General features: G+C 45.8%; 1 protein-coding gene across 2 annotated transcripts in view; it reads right to left on the minus strand.

Moving 5' to 3' along the window:
- lingo3a (leucine rich repeat and Ig domain containing 3a) overlaps positions 1-15,982 on the minus strand; it is a 33,096-nt gene that overhangs the window by 806 nt on the left and 16,308 nt on the right. Inside the window, exons 2-3 of one of the 2 annotated variants that reach the window (XM_019897113.1) lie at positions 2,786-4,290; positions 2,544-2,699 (exon numbers count right to left, since the gene is read on the minus strand). In XM_019897113.1, the coding sequence (XP_019752672.1) occupies positions 2,636-2,699; positions 2,786-4,209 (1,488 nt within the window). In that variant the 5' untranslated portion in view covers positions 4,210-4,290 and the 3' untranslated portion in view covers positions 2,544-2,635. Of the gene's footprint in view, positions 1-21; positions 4,291-15,982 lie in introns of those variants that run through there. The other variant, XM_019897112.1, reaches the window with a different exon arrangement.

The raw sequence follows: 15,982 nt of genomic DNA on the forward strand, positions 1-15,982 counted from the left end.
CCCCTTTCATGCACCCTGTACCTGATAAACTGTCCACTGTCGTAATCGCTGTCCTCTAAAGGGTTAAAACCATGTTCAGATGTTGTAGTCGGCTTTACCTGACATCTTTCTTTTTTTTTTTTTTTTTTTGCTTTTGAGTGTAAAACTATTTTGGGAAAATGAGCCGTTTGGCCACAAGGTGTGTTTGGCACAAAACACAACATTGCTGGTCACCAAAACAACATCATACCTAGTGTGAGGCTTGTTGATGGGCGCATCATGCTTTGGGGCTGTTTTTTTGTTTCAGATGGAACTGGGGCCTTTTCCGAGGTGCAAGGAATTATGAATACCTCCAAATAGCAGGCAGTGATAGCACAAAATATTTAGTCTTGCTCTTTCAATGGTGGCAGATGTGTGCTGGCACCCATTGAATACGAGCAGAATTGTGATGGGTTAATTTTTAACATAAGTGTGCCCACTTTTGCAACCACATGATTTCAGTTGTTTATCTCATTCTCAAACTGTTTTTTTTTTTCTAAAAATTCATTTGATTTGTATAGGTTAAGGGACACTAATGGTGGAAATTATTTATTTTGGTCTTATTAGTTCTTGTCACAGAAATCTGGCCTTTGAACAAGGGTGTGTAGACTTTTTAGATCCGGTCTTTGTTCTGCAGTGTGTAAAGTCAATTCCCATTCATTCCTATGGAAAGCGTCCCTCTTTTGTATTCCTTAGCTAAACTTCCATTGATATCTTTCTGGAAAAGAACCTGCAATTTTCTCTTGCAACTCCATTCCTATGTAACAAGATTACGGCCCACTGAGCTCTCGTTCATCTTTTCATCACAACACTTTGTGCCAGTGCACAAGGTCACGTTCGCTATGAGCTCGGGGAGTGTGATCAGTTTGAGACGGCGGAAAGAAAGAGAGAGACAGAGAAAATGTAAGGGACATAACCCTGCTTTGCAAAAAAAAAAAGTTACAGCTGAATGAACAGTAAAATGTGATTGCACAACCTTTGTATAAAACAAGCCACGAGGAAGCAATAGAATACTAAACAGTATCGTACATTTTGGACACTATATTCCCATTTAATCCTTCTGGTACTGTCTCTTTGTAAATACATTAAGGGCCCATTTTGACTTGAGCCTTAAGGAGGACACATGATGGGAAAATGACATTTTATGGCCTTTCTACAAATAGTTATGTGACTGGAGTGCCGTCCCACCCATCGAGTGCCAAATCAAATCAAGTCACGATTTTGTCTGCCTATTTTGAAAACGTGTCTCTGAGCGAGTCATACTGCAGTGTTACGTGACATAACAGTGGGGCTCATTTACATAACTGCCCCCACAAGTTTCTGCACCCATGATATGATGAGATAGGCTGGGTGAAGATCCAGAGGCACTTTCAAGCAACTGCTGCACGACACTGGCTGAAACGCTGTCATGGGGAGAGGCCACCACGAGGAAACAACCACATCTTACACTGGTGTCATGTCAATGGCAAAAGGTAAGCAGGGCTGCACTGAGTTTGGTTGGATGTAAACGTTCGCGTTAGCTAGCAAGGTTAGCTTCTGATCAGCAGCACACGATTGCTAAGTTGAAGATGACTTGAGGTTTTTTTTTTTTGTTGTTTCGTTTTTTGCATGCCACAGACATGTTAAGAAACGGGAATTTTTTTCAAATTTAGAACGAATTAATGAATGAAAAATAAATAGTATGGGGGTAAATGAGCGTGGCAATATATTCTTATGAATTCACTGCACGCCGTTTGTATCCTTGAAATGTCTCATGTGGATTCTGTGGAAAACCGAAGACCCGTGTAAAAGCGATTAGTGGTTTTGTTTAATGTCTTGTGGAAATGGTGTGCTCGAAGGAGGAAGTGACCGGAGATACGGATTAAAATCCTAGCATGTTTTCATTGCTTGGTTTCATTTCCAGTTGTAACAGAACACAGAGAATAACATGTTCAAAAGCTCAGTCGTCAGAGGTTGTCATTATCATCCCTTCCCGTGAGTAACTCTCATCAAAGCGCACTCGGATGTTACATATACACCTTTGGAATAGTTTCTCATGACTCGAGGTTGTTTTTCTCCCAGAATGTCAAAAACAAATGTGGTCAACGTTGCAAGCACAAAGAGAAAGTGATTAATGTCCTTGACATTGAAAAACAGCATTAGGGAAAGAACACTGTACAATTAAGTGTATGTGGTGGTGTGTGTGCGTCGGTGTGTGTGTGTGTGTGTGTGTGTGGTGGGGATCAGTGCCAACTTGTGTCCTCTCAACATTCACATGAGTGATCTCAAGCAAGGCAGCCATCCTTCAGGTGTCCTCATTTCCTGTCAGAGATGAGCAAAGAAGCAATCCAAAAAAAGTTTAAAAGCTCTCCAGGAGGATCAAATCATCTTCATGTTGAACTTGCGGGCACCGCCCTGCCCTCCGCTGGTGGCCGGCCCGTCCACTTTTCTAAAAGAGTACTCGACGGAGAAATTATTTTTGTGCTGTCCTTTCCCGCGACTCCACACGAAGAGCAGGATGAAACAGAAGAGGACCACCCCCAGGAACATGATGCAGCCCATCGCCGTGGAGATGAGGATCGTCTTCAGGTCCAGAGTGAACTTGAGGAAAACTCTCGTGTCATTCAGGTTTGTGTCGTTAAGGTCCCCGGCGTAGTAGGTGCGGTTGGCCATGAGGGCGGCGTCGAGTGGCAGCCCGCTGACTGTGAGCGTAGCAAAGTACGTGTCATTCCCTCCTGCATTACTGGCAATGCAGATGTAGGTTCCGGTGTCCATCACCTGGGCATACCTGATTTCCAAGGTGCCTTCCTTTAAGACCGTCAAGCGGCCGCTGCTCTTCGTCGTGATGCGACGCCGCTGCGGAGATATCCAGAAGATCACCGGCGTGGGCTCCCCCTCCGCCCTGCAAACGAAGGACACCACCTGCCCCTCGCGAGCCGATATTTGCTGCAGTTTCCTGTTGCGGATTTTGGGCTTCTGGCAGGTGAAATGATCAAAGAGGGCTGCATCTGAGAACGCGCCCAAGGATCGCCCCTGCACCTCCAAGGGCGTCATGCACACCGGGGAGGCGCCGTCAAAATTCAGCGTCTTCCGACGCTGAAGGATCCAAAGCAAGCGGCAGTCGCAGGCCAGTGGGTTGCCGTCCAAACGGAGTGTCTCCAGGCTGTTGACCGACTGGAAGGCTGCCTCCTCCAGAGTCACCAAGTTGTTCGCCGAGAGGTTAAGCAGGCGGATTTGACGGAGACCACCCAGGGCGTACGGCTGCACTGTCGCCAGCCTTGTGCCGACCAGATGCAGCTCCTTCAGCCGGAGTAGGTCTCTCAGCGACCAGGACTCCAGGACCGAAATCGGGTTGAAGGATAGGTTGAGGCTGGTGAGGTGGGAGAGGCTTCGTAGGGCCGACGTGGGCACGCAGGTGATGTTGGTATGCGTGATGGACAACCATGACAAGTTGAGACCCTGGAGGCTGTGGGGGGTGACGTATTCCAAAAAGGGCCAGTGATCGATCTCCAGACCCCTCAGGTTTCCCAGCTTACGAAAGTTCTGGTCCTCTAACGTGGAGATGCCCAGGTAGCGGAGCCGCAGGGTTACCAGGTTGTGGAGGTAGGACAAAGACTGACTGGATACCGAAGTCAAGTTGCACCTCTCGATGGTCAACTCTCTCAGTGCCACCAGACCCAAAAAGGCCTTGTTGGAGATATACACCAGATCGTTGTCGCCAACTTCCAGGTTCCGCAGACTCTTCAGGTCTTGGAAAGTAAAGTCCAAAAGAATCACAAGCTTATTCCCACTAAGGTCCAGAGAGGTGAGATTTGAAAGGTGTGAGAAAGCCCCCGTGGGGATCAGTTTTAATTGGTTACCCCTCAGTGAAAGCGACTGCAGGCTCTGCAGACTAGAAAAAGCATTCGGTTCCAGGACACTGATCATATTCTCACCGAGATCCAGCTTCTCCACGTTGGAAAAGGATATCAGATCGCCATGCTCCACCCAGCGCAGTTTATTCGCACTCAGGTCCAGGATCTTGGTGTCCAGTGGAATCCCGTCAGGCAGCGCAGACAATCTCTTACCGTGGCAGGAGACCGTCTTGAGTTTGGCAACGCACTCGCAGCGCTGAGGACATACTTGACCCCGGGCGGGCCGCAGATTAAGCGTCACCAGCAGGATGAAGAACGGCAGGAGCCAAACCACATCCTGTCTGAGGCTGACCCCCATGGCACCCTTTCTGCTTTTTTCTCCTCCTCCTCCTCCTCCTCCTCTTCTTCGGCTCTGAGCTACAATCACTGGGCGGGACACCTGAGATGACAAGATGGGAGAGAATTTGATGAGTTTTACAGTAACACAAAAAGATTACAGACGGAAGTTGGAAGTTCATGTATGACAAGACGGTATCACTTTTGATTTTAGGGGTGGAGACAGATCCATTGCGGAGCATTATTTTAGGTGTTGCTTGTCCATCTGTTTGTTAGTTAGCGGGCGGGCTACTTTTGGGTTCACAAAGATATAAAATACGGAATTTGGATTAGATCAGTGGTTCTTAACCTGGGTTCGATCGAACCGCAGGGGTTCGACGGAGAATCTGCCATGGAGGGTGAGACACACGCAACTCAACATGTTAATTAGTTATGACACGCCCGCTTGGCCATCACTGGCTGCAGATGATCACATGACATTGATGGTCCAATCAGTGCTGTGGGAAATTTACTTCGCTTCGGTAGTCAACGTGACTGTCTTGATAGTACGTCATACAATTAAAAAAAAAAAAAGTATAATTATCTCTTGAAATTTTATTTATTTTTTCTGTTTTTAAAAAAAGTTTTTTTTTTTTTAATATGTTGAATTTGTTAAAAAATATATATTTTTCACTCATGAAGGGTTCGGTGAATGTGCCTATTAATTGATTGGGTTCGGTACGTCTAAACAGGTTAAGAACCACTGGATTAGATGGACACGCTCACCATTTGCCTTCTGGAGTCAGTTAAAAAAAAAAAAAAAAATTGCGGATAGGGTGACATTTTTTGTTTTAGTTTGTCTTCTCGTTTGTTTCTTTAACCCTTTCAGGTACAGCGGTTACTACAGTGGACAGCTTATCATGTTATCAGGTGACAGGGTGCGTGAAAGGGTTAATAGAGAAACCTAAGAGATGGCAAGGAAAAAAAAAAAAAATCTTAAAACACTCAATATGACCAGTACAGCACAGCACACACATAATATCGCCACTGACAATCACGAGTTCCCTTCCCCAAAAGAAATCAGGCTTTGGCCTGCTTTGACTAACCAAATGGATATATCTGCATTTTATCCACATTGGCCTCAGCGTTTCACATACATTTGATCTTCTTCCTGATGACATGTAGCGATCAAAACAACATCACTCGCTTTGGTAGTTCACAAAGTGACCGATCACAGCAGGAGAGTGAAGGCGGCCGTTTACGCTTCGCAAATACAAAGTAGCTAAAGGGCAAAAGGCCACTGATCAAAGCATGTCAGGCTCGATCACAGGGCCATCCCCGCTGAGGCACGTACGATGCTAAACTGATCCTTTGATATCATGTTTGTGCATCCTTTTCGATGTACGACCCTCCCGAAATACCAACAGACACACTTCGAAAAGCACGTGTCAAAAGCAGTTGAATGTTGTCAAAATCTCCTTCTGCCGATGAGCTGAGGGACAAAAAAAAAAAAGACAAATGCTTTTTAATGAGTGTCTGAGTTTGACATGATGCAGCAAAAAAGGGAACGCGCCTTTCACCGGCTCTTAAAATGATCACCTGCTCCCGTTTCAGAGCGCGTTAATAACTCCTTTGACGTCCTTCACCTCAGGCACTCATTTGCAATCTGTCCCAACTCAGAGATGATTATTCGTCATCTTGGAATGAAATTAAGTGAGTGAAAATGCAAGTAGAGCTGAAATTAACATGGGGAAACAAAAAGAAGACATTGCTACATGACACAGACATTCAAGAAATGGATTTTTGGATTTTTTTTAAATTAGGAAGCTACCGTTTTAGGGCTCCATTTCCTTGCCTATAATCTTTAACTGAAAACAATATGGCAAATTTGAGACATGTCAAATGCACTGGCCCGCCTGATTAAGCGTGAGAGAGGCTGGTCAGAGGGTGCCCGAGGCCCTGTTCGAGCAAAGGACAGAGGCTGACACATTAGGTTACATCAGCGGTCACTCAAATTCTAGTGACGGAGTGAGAGAAGCAAAGAATAAGCGGAGGGATTCGACTAACAACAGGAATACAAGTTCATCCATTATTAAAAATGAAAAATGTTATTGCGACGGGCCTAACTGTGACTTGCAATAAAACTCAAATTTCCTCCTCACTTCCCGTTTTTAGTCCGTGACTGTAAAAATCGTTCGGCGTAAGATCACCATTAGTCAGATTCGTCCTAAACATCGCCATAATTACCTGTGACATTTATTTTCCTCCAAGATTTTCACCCCCTGGTGGATTATTACTCCTGCTTCATCTAACCTTTGCTTTGACACGAGCAGTCAGCTGACATTTGTTTTTTGAGCAAGATCTTGGCTGTGTAATAAGATTCTGACATTCACATGTTCGTCATAATGTGATGAACTTTGATGATACCGGCTATCTCTGAAATTCAAGCCCCGCTCGCCACAATGCCGTTGGTGCCCACCCCCCTTTTCCCCTACGACAGGCACATTTCAAAATGGCTCCAGTTTCCCAGTCACCTTTTTAAGAGCATATCTGTTAGCGGTCGCTCATTAATAAGGTGGCGTGGGCTCAGACAGTATGTGGGCGCTGCAGTGTGCCCAGCGAACCTCGAGGACAACCTGCACACAACACCGACTGTTTGCATGCGTATGTTTGAAGAAGAACATCACCACCACCACCACCACCACGTGTTGACATTTAAAATGCTCATCTCATATCTCGGAATAATAATGAACACACAAAGTTCTCTTTGCATAAATCGACAGCTATGTATGACTGATGTTGTCATAGCGACGTGTTTATACGGGCCTGTTCTTCACTGTTGAGGCTGTAATCAAAATTGGACAACAAGCAGAGACCCCCCCCCCCAAAAAAAAATGGTGAGATTGTACAGAATGCAGTATCAGAGGTTGTCCCACAAATGTGCTGTATTTGTCGTTACGATTTTTTTACACCGCCGTTACATTTCGGACTAAAAATTATGCCGCCTCGTGATGGAAATTAGTCCAGTGACTTGGGAGAGGGTGTTCGAAATAACCTTGGATAATCAGCCACATGCTGCTACACCGTGATTGTCTGATCACATATGGCAGCCTTCTGGTCTGGTACATTTCCATTACAGTCACGTTCTCTGTCTCTCGGTGTCTCTCGCACACACACACACACACACACACACACACACACACACACACACACACACACACACACACACACACACACACACACACACAACACACACACATCCACACACACACACACCAACTTTACACCCCAATACACGCGCTGGCAGACAACAGTTTGGCTCCAGACACACACTCTCACGCAACAAACACCACACATCTCAATCTCCCTCTCTTACATGCACACACTTTTTTTTTTTTTACTCCACTCCAGACACGCCACACTCACACAAAGGCAGAAGCACTCTCGCTACCAGACACCACGTCACATGCGCAAACCTCACACTCACCTCACACCATGTCTTCGTCTATCGCTCTCTCTCTCTCAACCACACTCCAAATACTACATGATCCACGCGCCCAGTGCAGCCTCAAACACGCGCAGCCCGCCTGCATCTGTGTGGCATCTCCACCTGAACGGCTTGCCCCCCCCCGTCCCCCTCACCAGCCCCAACCACCTGCTGTTCGTTTGTTCTTCACAGATTTCTCCTCTTCTGGTAATTTTTCCTCTCTCATTTCACAGTCGTGTTTGCCAAACATCTTAAAGGCGCAGGGGTAGAGAATTGACTTTAGGAGCTCACGTCTTCGATGCTTTTAGGGCTATTTACCAGCACTATATATACACACACACATGCAAAAAAAAAACAAAAAACAAATGTTGGTGGCGACAAACAGATGGCGTCGGCTTTTCACACATTTTGAGGGGTATTATGGGAATTGAACAGAATTCCCTCCCAGCTGTACTTACTCTAACGGACAATCATTATGCACCGTCGAACAAACTCCATGAAGTGATAACAACAACCAGTTAAAAAAAACTATATGAAACTCAACGGTTTTGTCTTGTATGTTTTCTGTCATTTCGTGATCATCGACTAATCAACTTTCCTGCTAAGGCTTTATGCTAATGCCCACTCTGCTCATTTGAATACTCTATGACGGTCAAAAGGACACGCGTAACGGTGGACACTTTGATGAAGGCTTTTCTTCACGGTAAAATTTGTGGTGTATTTACATCTGGCGATGAGATCTTAATAAACAGTTTTTATGTTCGTTTTTTTTTTTTTAAGTCTCTTAAAAATGCAAGCAGCCGCAAGGCATCTTCATAATAAAATAAGATCCCACAGATTGATTGGACTGACACACTACTGAGATTCAAATTCAGAATCTCTCCATTGTGAAACAGGCATGCTAACCACTAGGTCCACCGTGCTGCCTGAGCTGTGTCATTTTTTTAAAGCCTAGACAGAGACCCATTTCCTGGTCTATGCTCCAAGTCAGGCTCCAGGACGCCCGCGCCCATGACCCTCGTGAGGACAAGCCGATTAGAAAATGGATGGCTGGATAATGACAAAGAGGAAGTGTTAATGACAGCACATACATGACTTATCGTATCCCAACGGAACCGCATCCAGATGGCCAAGTGGGCTTTTTTTTTTTTTAACCGCAGCCTCAATCAAACGCGTGGGGGATAGAGCGAGATTGAGAGGGAGGGAGTGTCTTTCAAGTACAATTTGAACAGCAACAAAGAGACACTTTTAGACAGTAGAGTGGGCAGTCAAACTGCAGAGGGGGGAGGTCGGGCACACCCCCCCCGCAGCGCATCATTTATTTGCATCTCAACATGTGTTCCAGCCTCCACATCCTCAGCAGGCAAGTCAACACATTCGGCTCAAACAGTCCTCAGCAGATCGTCGCCATCATTTACGGCGTTGCCTTTGACAGGAAGGCACTTGCTTATGCTAAATGGGACAATGGACACGGTCCACGTGCTGCTAAAATACAATGTAGTTTTGTCAAAGAAAAGACTTTGACATAAAAGCAAATACACATTACTCACGTTATCCGAAATCAATAGTGACAAATAGTACTGTATTTTACTATTTTTTTTAAAATAACCTGTCTCTTCAACTTCTCTTTTGTACTATATTGCACTCTGTTGGAAATGACACTGCTCAACCAATTTTTCACAACATTTTAAAATCAGAGATGCAAGTAAACATTCCCAGATGAATTATTTGAAAGCCCTGAGCAACTGTGATGTCATTTTCAGGTGACAGAAAGTGGCAAAATGCACCCCCCCCCTCCCCGAGATGGCTAAAAACGGGTGGCTTTTGCCGCTAACTCAAATTGCACAAACGCAATAGAACATTTCATTGTAAAGAACGTTTTTGGGTTAACTCCCCGTTTAAAAACAAAATTTCAAAAGCCTGAAAAAACTTTTTAATCAGCGCCAAAATATTTTTGCTGTTGACCAGTATTATTTTGATTGGTATCTTTAAAACATTCTCTAGAAATCAAGTTTACTTTTACAATTACTGCAGTTCTGTACTAGTTTTAAAAGATTTACACGTTTAAAAAAATACATCATGGGTACTTTTTAATGAGGGAAGAAAGCTGCAGCTTTCCACTGCATCTTGCGCGTGTCTAGCTAATGTGGCATGTAATGTTACGGTCGGGTTTCTCCAAAATACAGTCCCACGTTTTCTTTCCACGTTCGCTCTGTAGAGTACAATAAACTCAAAGATTGGCATTTGCTATTTGGCGAGCAAGTGAGTAGCGGTTGCGAGAAGGTCTGATGTGAGTGCCAGGCTGCGAACGCCGCTGCAGGTGCACGACGCAGCTGACAAATGAGCAAGAAGCCTGCCTGGGAATATGCGTAGGTGTCGGCGAGCAAAAAAAAAAAAAAAAAAGGCTCCGAGACTGAGCCATGCTCTGGGGCTCTTCAAATGGCTGTTCTCACACTGAGCTTTCGCATGCCCACTTGTCGCACTATTGTACAGTGTGTGTGTGTGTGTGTGTGTGTGTGTGCGCACGTGTACATTTTTATATATGTGTGTGTGTGTGTGTGTGTGTGTGTTGACAGATCCCCGAGAAGAACACATTAGTCATATTTACACGGAGGGAAGTCGTTGGCTGTGTCCATCAATCTGCAAGGCCCTGTAGCCACTGACAAGTGTTCTCACACACACACACACACGCACACGCACACACTTTGTTTTACCTCATCCATCAACTCAACACACTCAGTACCCTTGCTGACCAGATACCAAGAATCGTATCTGGTAGTACCTTCTTTTGCCAATGGGATAGCTTCATGAGTGGGTAAATCTGTGCCGTGTCATGCAGTGTAACAAGGGGCATAAGAAATACAATATAGTTGTCCTGGTACCCGAGTAATTGGTTCCCCATCCTATCGTTCTTTTCATGTTCACAACCTAATTGATTGGAGGACAGTAAATATATTCATATGAAAGAAGCACTCCTAAAGGTCCCAAGTGGCTTCTTCATTATCATAATGGGTCGTTAAAAAGACTCCAGTGTCCAAGTACGCATGTGAGAGTGAAACCAGAGGACACAAAAGGGGTGACTACCAACGTGTTTGGACATGCAGCCATGAATCTTTCATTGGAAGCAAACCGTTTCAGGGCTTGTTGAGCTCAAGCCTCCGACCGGCACCGGTTCAATTATGGAAGAAGTTACGCGCTGCGGTCATGACCCAATAACGTTCTCACTCTGACCTCGACCACATAATTGGAAGCACAACACCACCACCACCACCACGTAAACGGAGCTTTCAAATATAATACAAGGTGTTTGAAAAATATCATTTGTTTCCCCACAGATCAAGAGTATACAACATATTACAACAGTTAGTTATGAGCAAGCAATTTGACTGAACAAAGGTCATTTCATGAATGATGATATAGAAATACAACAGCACTAACAAGATCAGGGCTTAAAAACCTGCGCCGCCATGATGGAATTCTGTCCTTTCGAAAAATGGGGGGAAAAAATGGGCGCTATCATGTGCAACGATTTGCATGGGTGCCTTGGGGCAGATGGGCCACCTTCCTCAGCCGTGCACGCGCGTGCACTGGTTTTCTTGCACCTTGTCACAATAAAGCGGTCCTGACAGTTGGAATATGTGGCGACTTTTATTTTGTAGGTGCCGTGGGAAGCGTGAAAACGCCAGCTGCTCAAGTCTGAAACCGCCCCACTGAAAATGTCTCGAGACAACAAAAGTCTCTCGATGACAGAAAAAGGAGGCCCAAGAGTGACGCACTGTAGACGGATGTAACAGATGAGCCGGTAATTTTTGAAAATGAAACATCTTTCAGATTCTAAATTCTGAATAAAACGGAAGTCATGTAAGTTATTTATTCTGTCTGTGTGGCCCGGTACCAAATGACCCACGGACCGCTACCGGCCCGGTGGTTGGGGACCACAGCTCGAACACACTCCCCCAAATTGAAATGAGATCATCAAAAACACCAGTGATGGATTAATCCGCAAATGTCTGATACATTCTTTTATTCCCTTGAGAATGCACTTGAACTAAAACGACCTTCTTTTGATTGAAGCTTATCGCAAACCGAGTCGCTAATACATGCCGAACTTTGGACAAAGACAGATAGTACAGAGCAGACAGGAGTCTTTTGAGGCATCGCTGGTGTATTCTCTTCGCAGACAATATTGACTCCATAACAAACATCCGAAGCAAACATTCCCCCAATAGAACCCCAATCGCTCCAAGCAAAGTCACTGTGAGTTAACGCGAAGGAGGCGAAGCGAGGAAGAGACGCAAAGCTCGACGGCGCTTCGCTAAGACGGCGCCGAGCATCACCGTAACGTGCACTGACACAGCTTGGCCCGCTGAGAAGGACGCACAAAACCCTTTGCACTCTGCAGTGTCGTCGTCGTCGTGCAAAGCGGTCGCGGCAAGAGATGACTTTCATTTGCATCGCTTTTTGGAGCACTAATACGGCCCAAATCACGAAGGATTATTTCGATGGTTGATGGACTTCAATGTCTCGGGAGTCTTTATTTTAAGACTCCCACCCAGGAGACGTGAAAGATTTCAGTGAGCTGACTAAGAGTAATTAAAAGTCCACTCGTTCATCACACTGAACATTTATCTCTAAAAATGGAAGTTTACACAACGCATGCCACGTACCTGCCGGCAGAGGTGGCGAAGCAACTTTATTCAGATCGCACATTTCATCCACAGGGCAACTCAATGCGCTTCACGCAAACAGAGGCACATGACCTAAAAGCATTTGCAAACAGCTAAAGACATTCAAAGGCAAGAGATAAAAAGTAGCTGCTTAGAATTACATAAAGAACGCTTGTTGTAAATGTGTTGAAACTTTGTCAAAAGATTTCAAGCCATTTAAAATCAAAGGAATAAGGCGATAATACAAAATATGGAACAAAGCGTCCCCCCCCCAAAAAAAACGTTTGGGATGCACTGGACGGCACACGACACATTGAGCCGCCTCGTGATCACAAAGTTGGACGGAATTGTAAAACGTTATTGGGAAAAGCGCAGACGGGCATCCATGCACTTGACTTGCAGGGATGCTGTTTATGAAAACGGACTTGGGCACACACAATGTCAACAACATCCTCCCTCTTTTCTTGTCCTTTCCGCAGACTCAAGGTTGAGCATCATAAAGCCGAGAGCGCGCTCTAATCCGTCTTGAAGCCTGCTGGCGCTCGCTGTCCTTTCTCGTTGGCTTTATTAACAGTACGCCTGTCCTTTTCTACTTTCCTCTGGTTGCCTGTTGCGAACTGGCCGCCAATTTGAAGCAGTTATCAAGGGACAATCATGGCACAAGGCAGGGCAACTTCCTCTCACTTCCAAAAGAAATACAGTCCGGCGATAATTTGTTGCCGACCCATTTTCTAAACCGCTGATTGTGCCGCAGCCGATCCCAGCTGTCTTCGGGCAGTAGGCGGGGGACACCCTGAACCGGTTGCCAGCCAATCGCAGGGCACACAGAGACGAACAACCATCCGCGCTCACACTCACACCTAGGGACAATTTAGAGTGTTCAATCAGCCTGTCATGCATGTTTTTGGAATGTGGGAGGAAACCGGAGTACCCGGAGAAAACCCACGCACGCATAGGAAGAACATGCAAATTCCACACAGGAAGGCCGGACCTGGAATCGAACCCAATACCTCTGCACTGTGAGGTAGTCGATATGCTAACCAGTGGACCACCGGGCCGCCTAGGTAGTGAAGTGTTTCCCAAAATATATTCAGCCAAGACACATATTAAGGTTGGAAAATCATGCAGAAAAACATCCCAAAAACATGTCAAACAAAAAAATGCATATCCAGCAATGAGACCCTTAACAGGATTAGCCGTGTTGGAATCGAATGGATGGATGGATGGAACCCACCGTCCGAGCCTTGTTTATAATAAGACTGCATGCCTGTTCTGACTTCACACACTCAGTTCCTTGGTAATTCCTTCCTCAACCTTATTATATGATTGCCAAGCGTCGGGTTTCAGGCGCTAATCTAAATAAGACCCCAGAGGTCCCGAGAGGAAGCGGCTTCAACAAGTTCGGCGAGGGAGCGTGGGTAGCGCTGCGCAAATTGAAAGTAATCCTGCGGCGTCGACCGCTCGCGGTGCTGCCCGAGTGGCATCCATCCATAATTCATGGCCCGACGATGGCGAGGTAGAGAAAGTTGCGCGCGTGTAATAAAGCGGCACTGATGGAATCGCTGAAGGTCCCAGGTGCGAGGGCGGACGGGGGGGCGTTTGTTAAACGAGGCCAGCAGAAAGACTATTTCACACGGTGTCCACCGGCGGTGTGCCTGAAGACGATTGACTGACAGCCACTGTCAAGTCAAACTGACAGTGATGAGGCCAAAGAAACGGCATTCCGACAATTACTTCCACCAAAACAATTATTCTCTCACAACTCACTGGACGGGATTAAATTACCTCCATCCATTTTCTAGATCAAGTCATCCATCCCTCTGTCAATTTTCCGATGCGCTTATCCTCACAAGGGTCGCCGGGTGTGCTGGAGCCTATCTCAGCTGTCTTCGGGCAGTAGGCGGGGGACACCCTGAACGGGTCGCCAGCCAATCGCAGGGCACACAGAGACGAACAACCCTCCGCGCTCACACTCACACCTAAGGACAATTTGGAGTGTTCCATCAGCCTATCATGCATGTTTTTGGAATGTGGGAGGAAACCGGAATACCCGCAGAAAACCCACGCAGGCACGGGGAGAACATGCAAACTTCACATAGGAAGGCCGGAGCCGGCCGGGATTGAACCCATGACCTCTGGACCACCCAAGTTATTTATTTTACATTTGAAAAATCCCACAGTACACCAACAAACCAAAATGTCACAAGAAGTACCAAAAGTCTCGATAAAGAAACATCCTTTTTTCAGCTCCATTTCAGATGTCATTCGGACAAACGTGAGGCTACCAGCATTTCGCTTTGCCGTTCATCAAAGCACATCAATCCCTTGCCCATGGCTCGCCAACTGACAATGGAGCAGTGCTGCAAAATTGCTGCTTGGCAGGTTTTTTTTTTCCATTTCCCTGAATGCAGTTCAGCATTGAGAAGCTTGATGGCGGTCACACTGCTACACTACTGGACCATGACGGAAAAAATAATCACAATGAATTTTATTGACGAAAAGCAATACCGGGAGTTGTGTTACAGCCGGCGCAGAGAATATCTTTAGCAGTCGGCATAATGATTACACTTCAGCTCGAATGTTGCAGCTTGGAAGGAGACATAAGCCCGCCTCCTCATGAGCAGATATGTGAAATTTGAGGCAGGCTCCCCATCAGCCGTAACACGGCACCCTTTGAACTCCTCATTCTCATCCGCCAAAAGGCCAACTCTCCAAACAGTAGGCTCATCAATTTCATACCGCCCAAGAAGGGGCCCTTGAAATGTCACACGAGGTGAGAATTTGGGTAAAAGGTGCAAAAGCCGAATTTTTTGGGGAACTTTCTCCATGGATGCGTGCTTCCTTTCAGAATCATTTTGGTCGCACCCATCCGTTTAGCATAATATTGGGAGCCAGGACATCTCGAGCAGAACTAAAATGACTATTCAGGAATGCGTGAAGTGCTCGCATAAACATTCGACATGGTAGTAGAGTGCAAATAAGCCTTGTTAGCATTCGCCACGTACATTTATTCCAGGAGGATTATTTAACTCATTCAGTACCAGCCAATTCTGGACCAATTCTAAGTTTAAAAACGTCTTTGGGAGTGAATGAGTTCATGTTACCGCTACCTTTGACCTTTGGTATTTACCACCATCTTGACATAAAGTAAATCAACAAGAAAACTCGACTTCACAACTGCGGAGGCAACCCAAGAGTTGAGAAATAACAGAAAATGGTTACGGTTTTTACTTCAAAATAACTGCACATTAAAAGTCTCCCAAATACTGACAAGACTTTGTACATTACAGCTCTTGAGATTCTGCCTCGAGGTGAAAAATAATATCCACAAGTGTCCCCAGTCAATAATTATCCCGTTTTACACACACACACACACACACACACACACACACACACACACACACACACACACACACGCACACACACACACACACACACACACACACAGCATGGGCTGCAGGATAGTGTCTAATGACGCCCTGATGAAATGCGCCAGGCTGTCCTCATCCCGTCTGTTTTTCATAGTCTGCTGTCCATATTTTTGCTGGCCTACTTCACTGACCCGCCCTCTAATCCTGCGACGACAGGAGCCGCCAATGCCGCCCGGCCCGGCTTCCCATCACGCTTTGCTCACTTTTAATCTTGTTGCTGCTGAGATCCAA

Source organism: Hippocampus comes, unplaced genomic scaffold (assembly GCF_001891065.2).
Source record: "Hippocampus comes isolate QL1 unplaced genomic scaffold, H_comes_QL1_v1.1 scaffold22, whole genome shotgun sequence".
Taxonomy (NCBI): domain Eukaryota; kingdom Metazoa; phylum Chordata; class Actinopteri; order Syngnathiformes; family Syngnathidae; genus Hippocampus; species Hippocampus comes.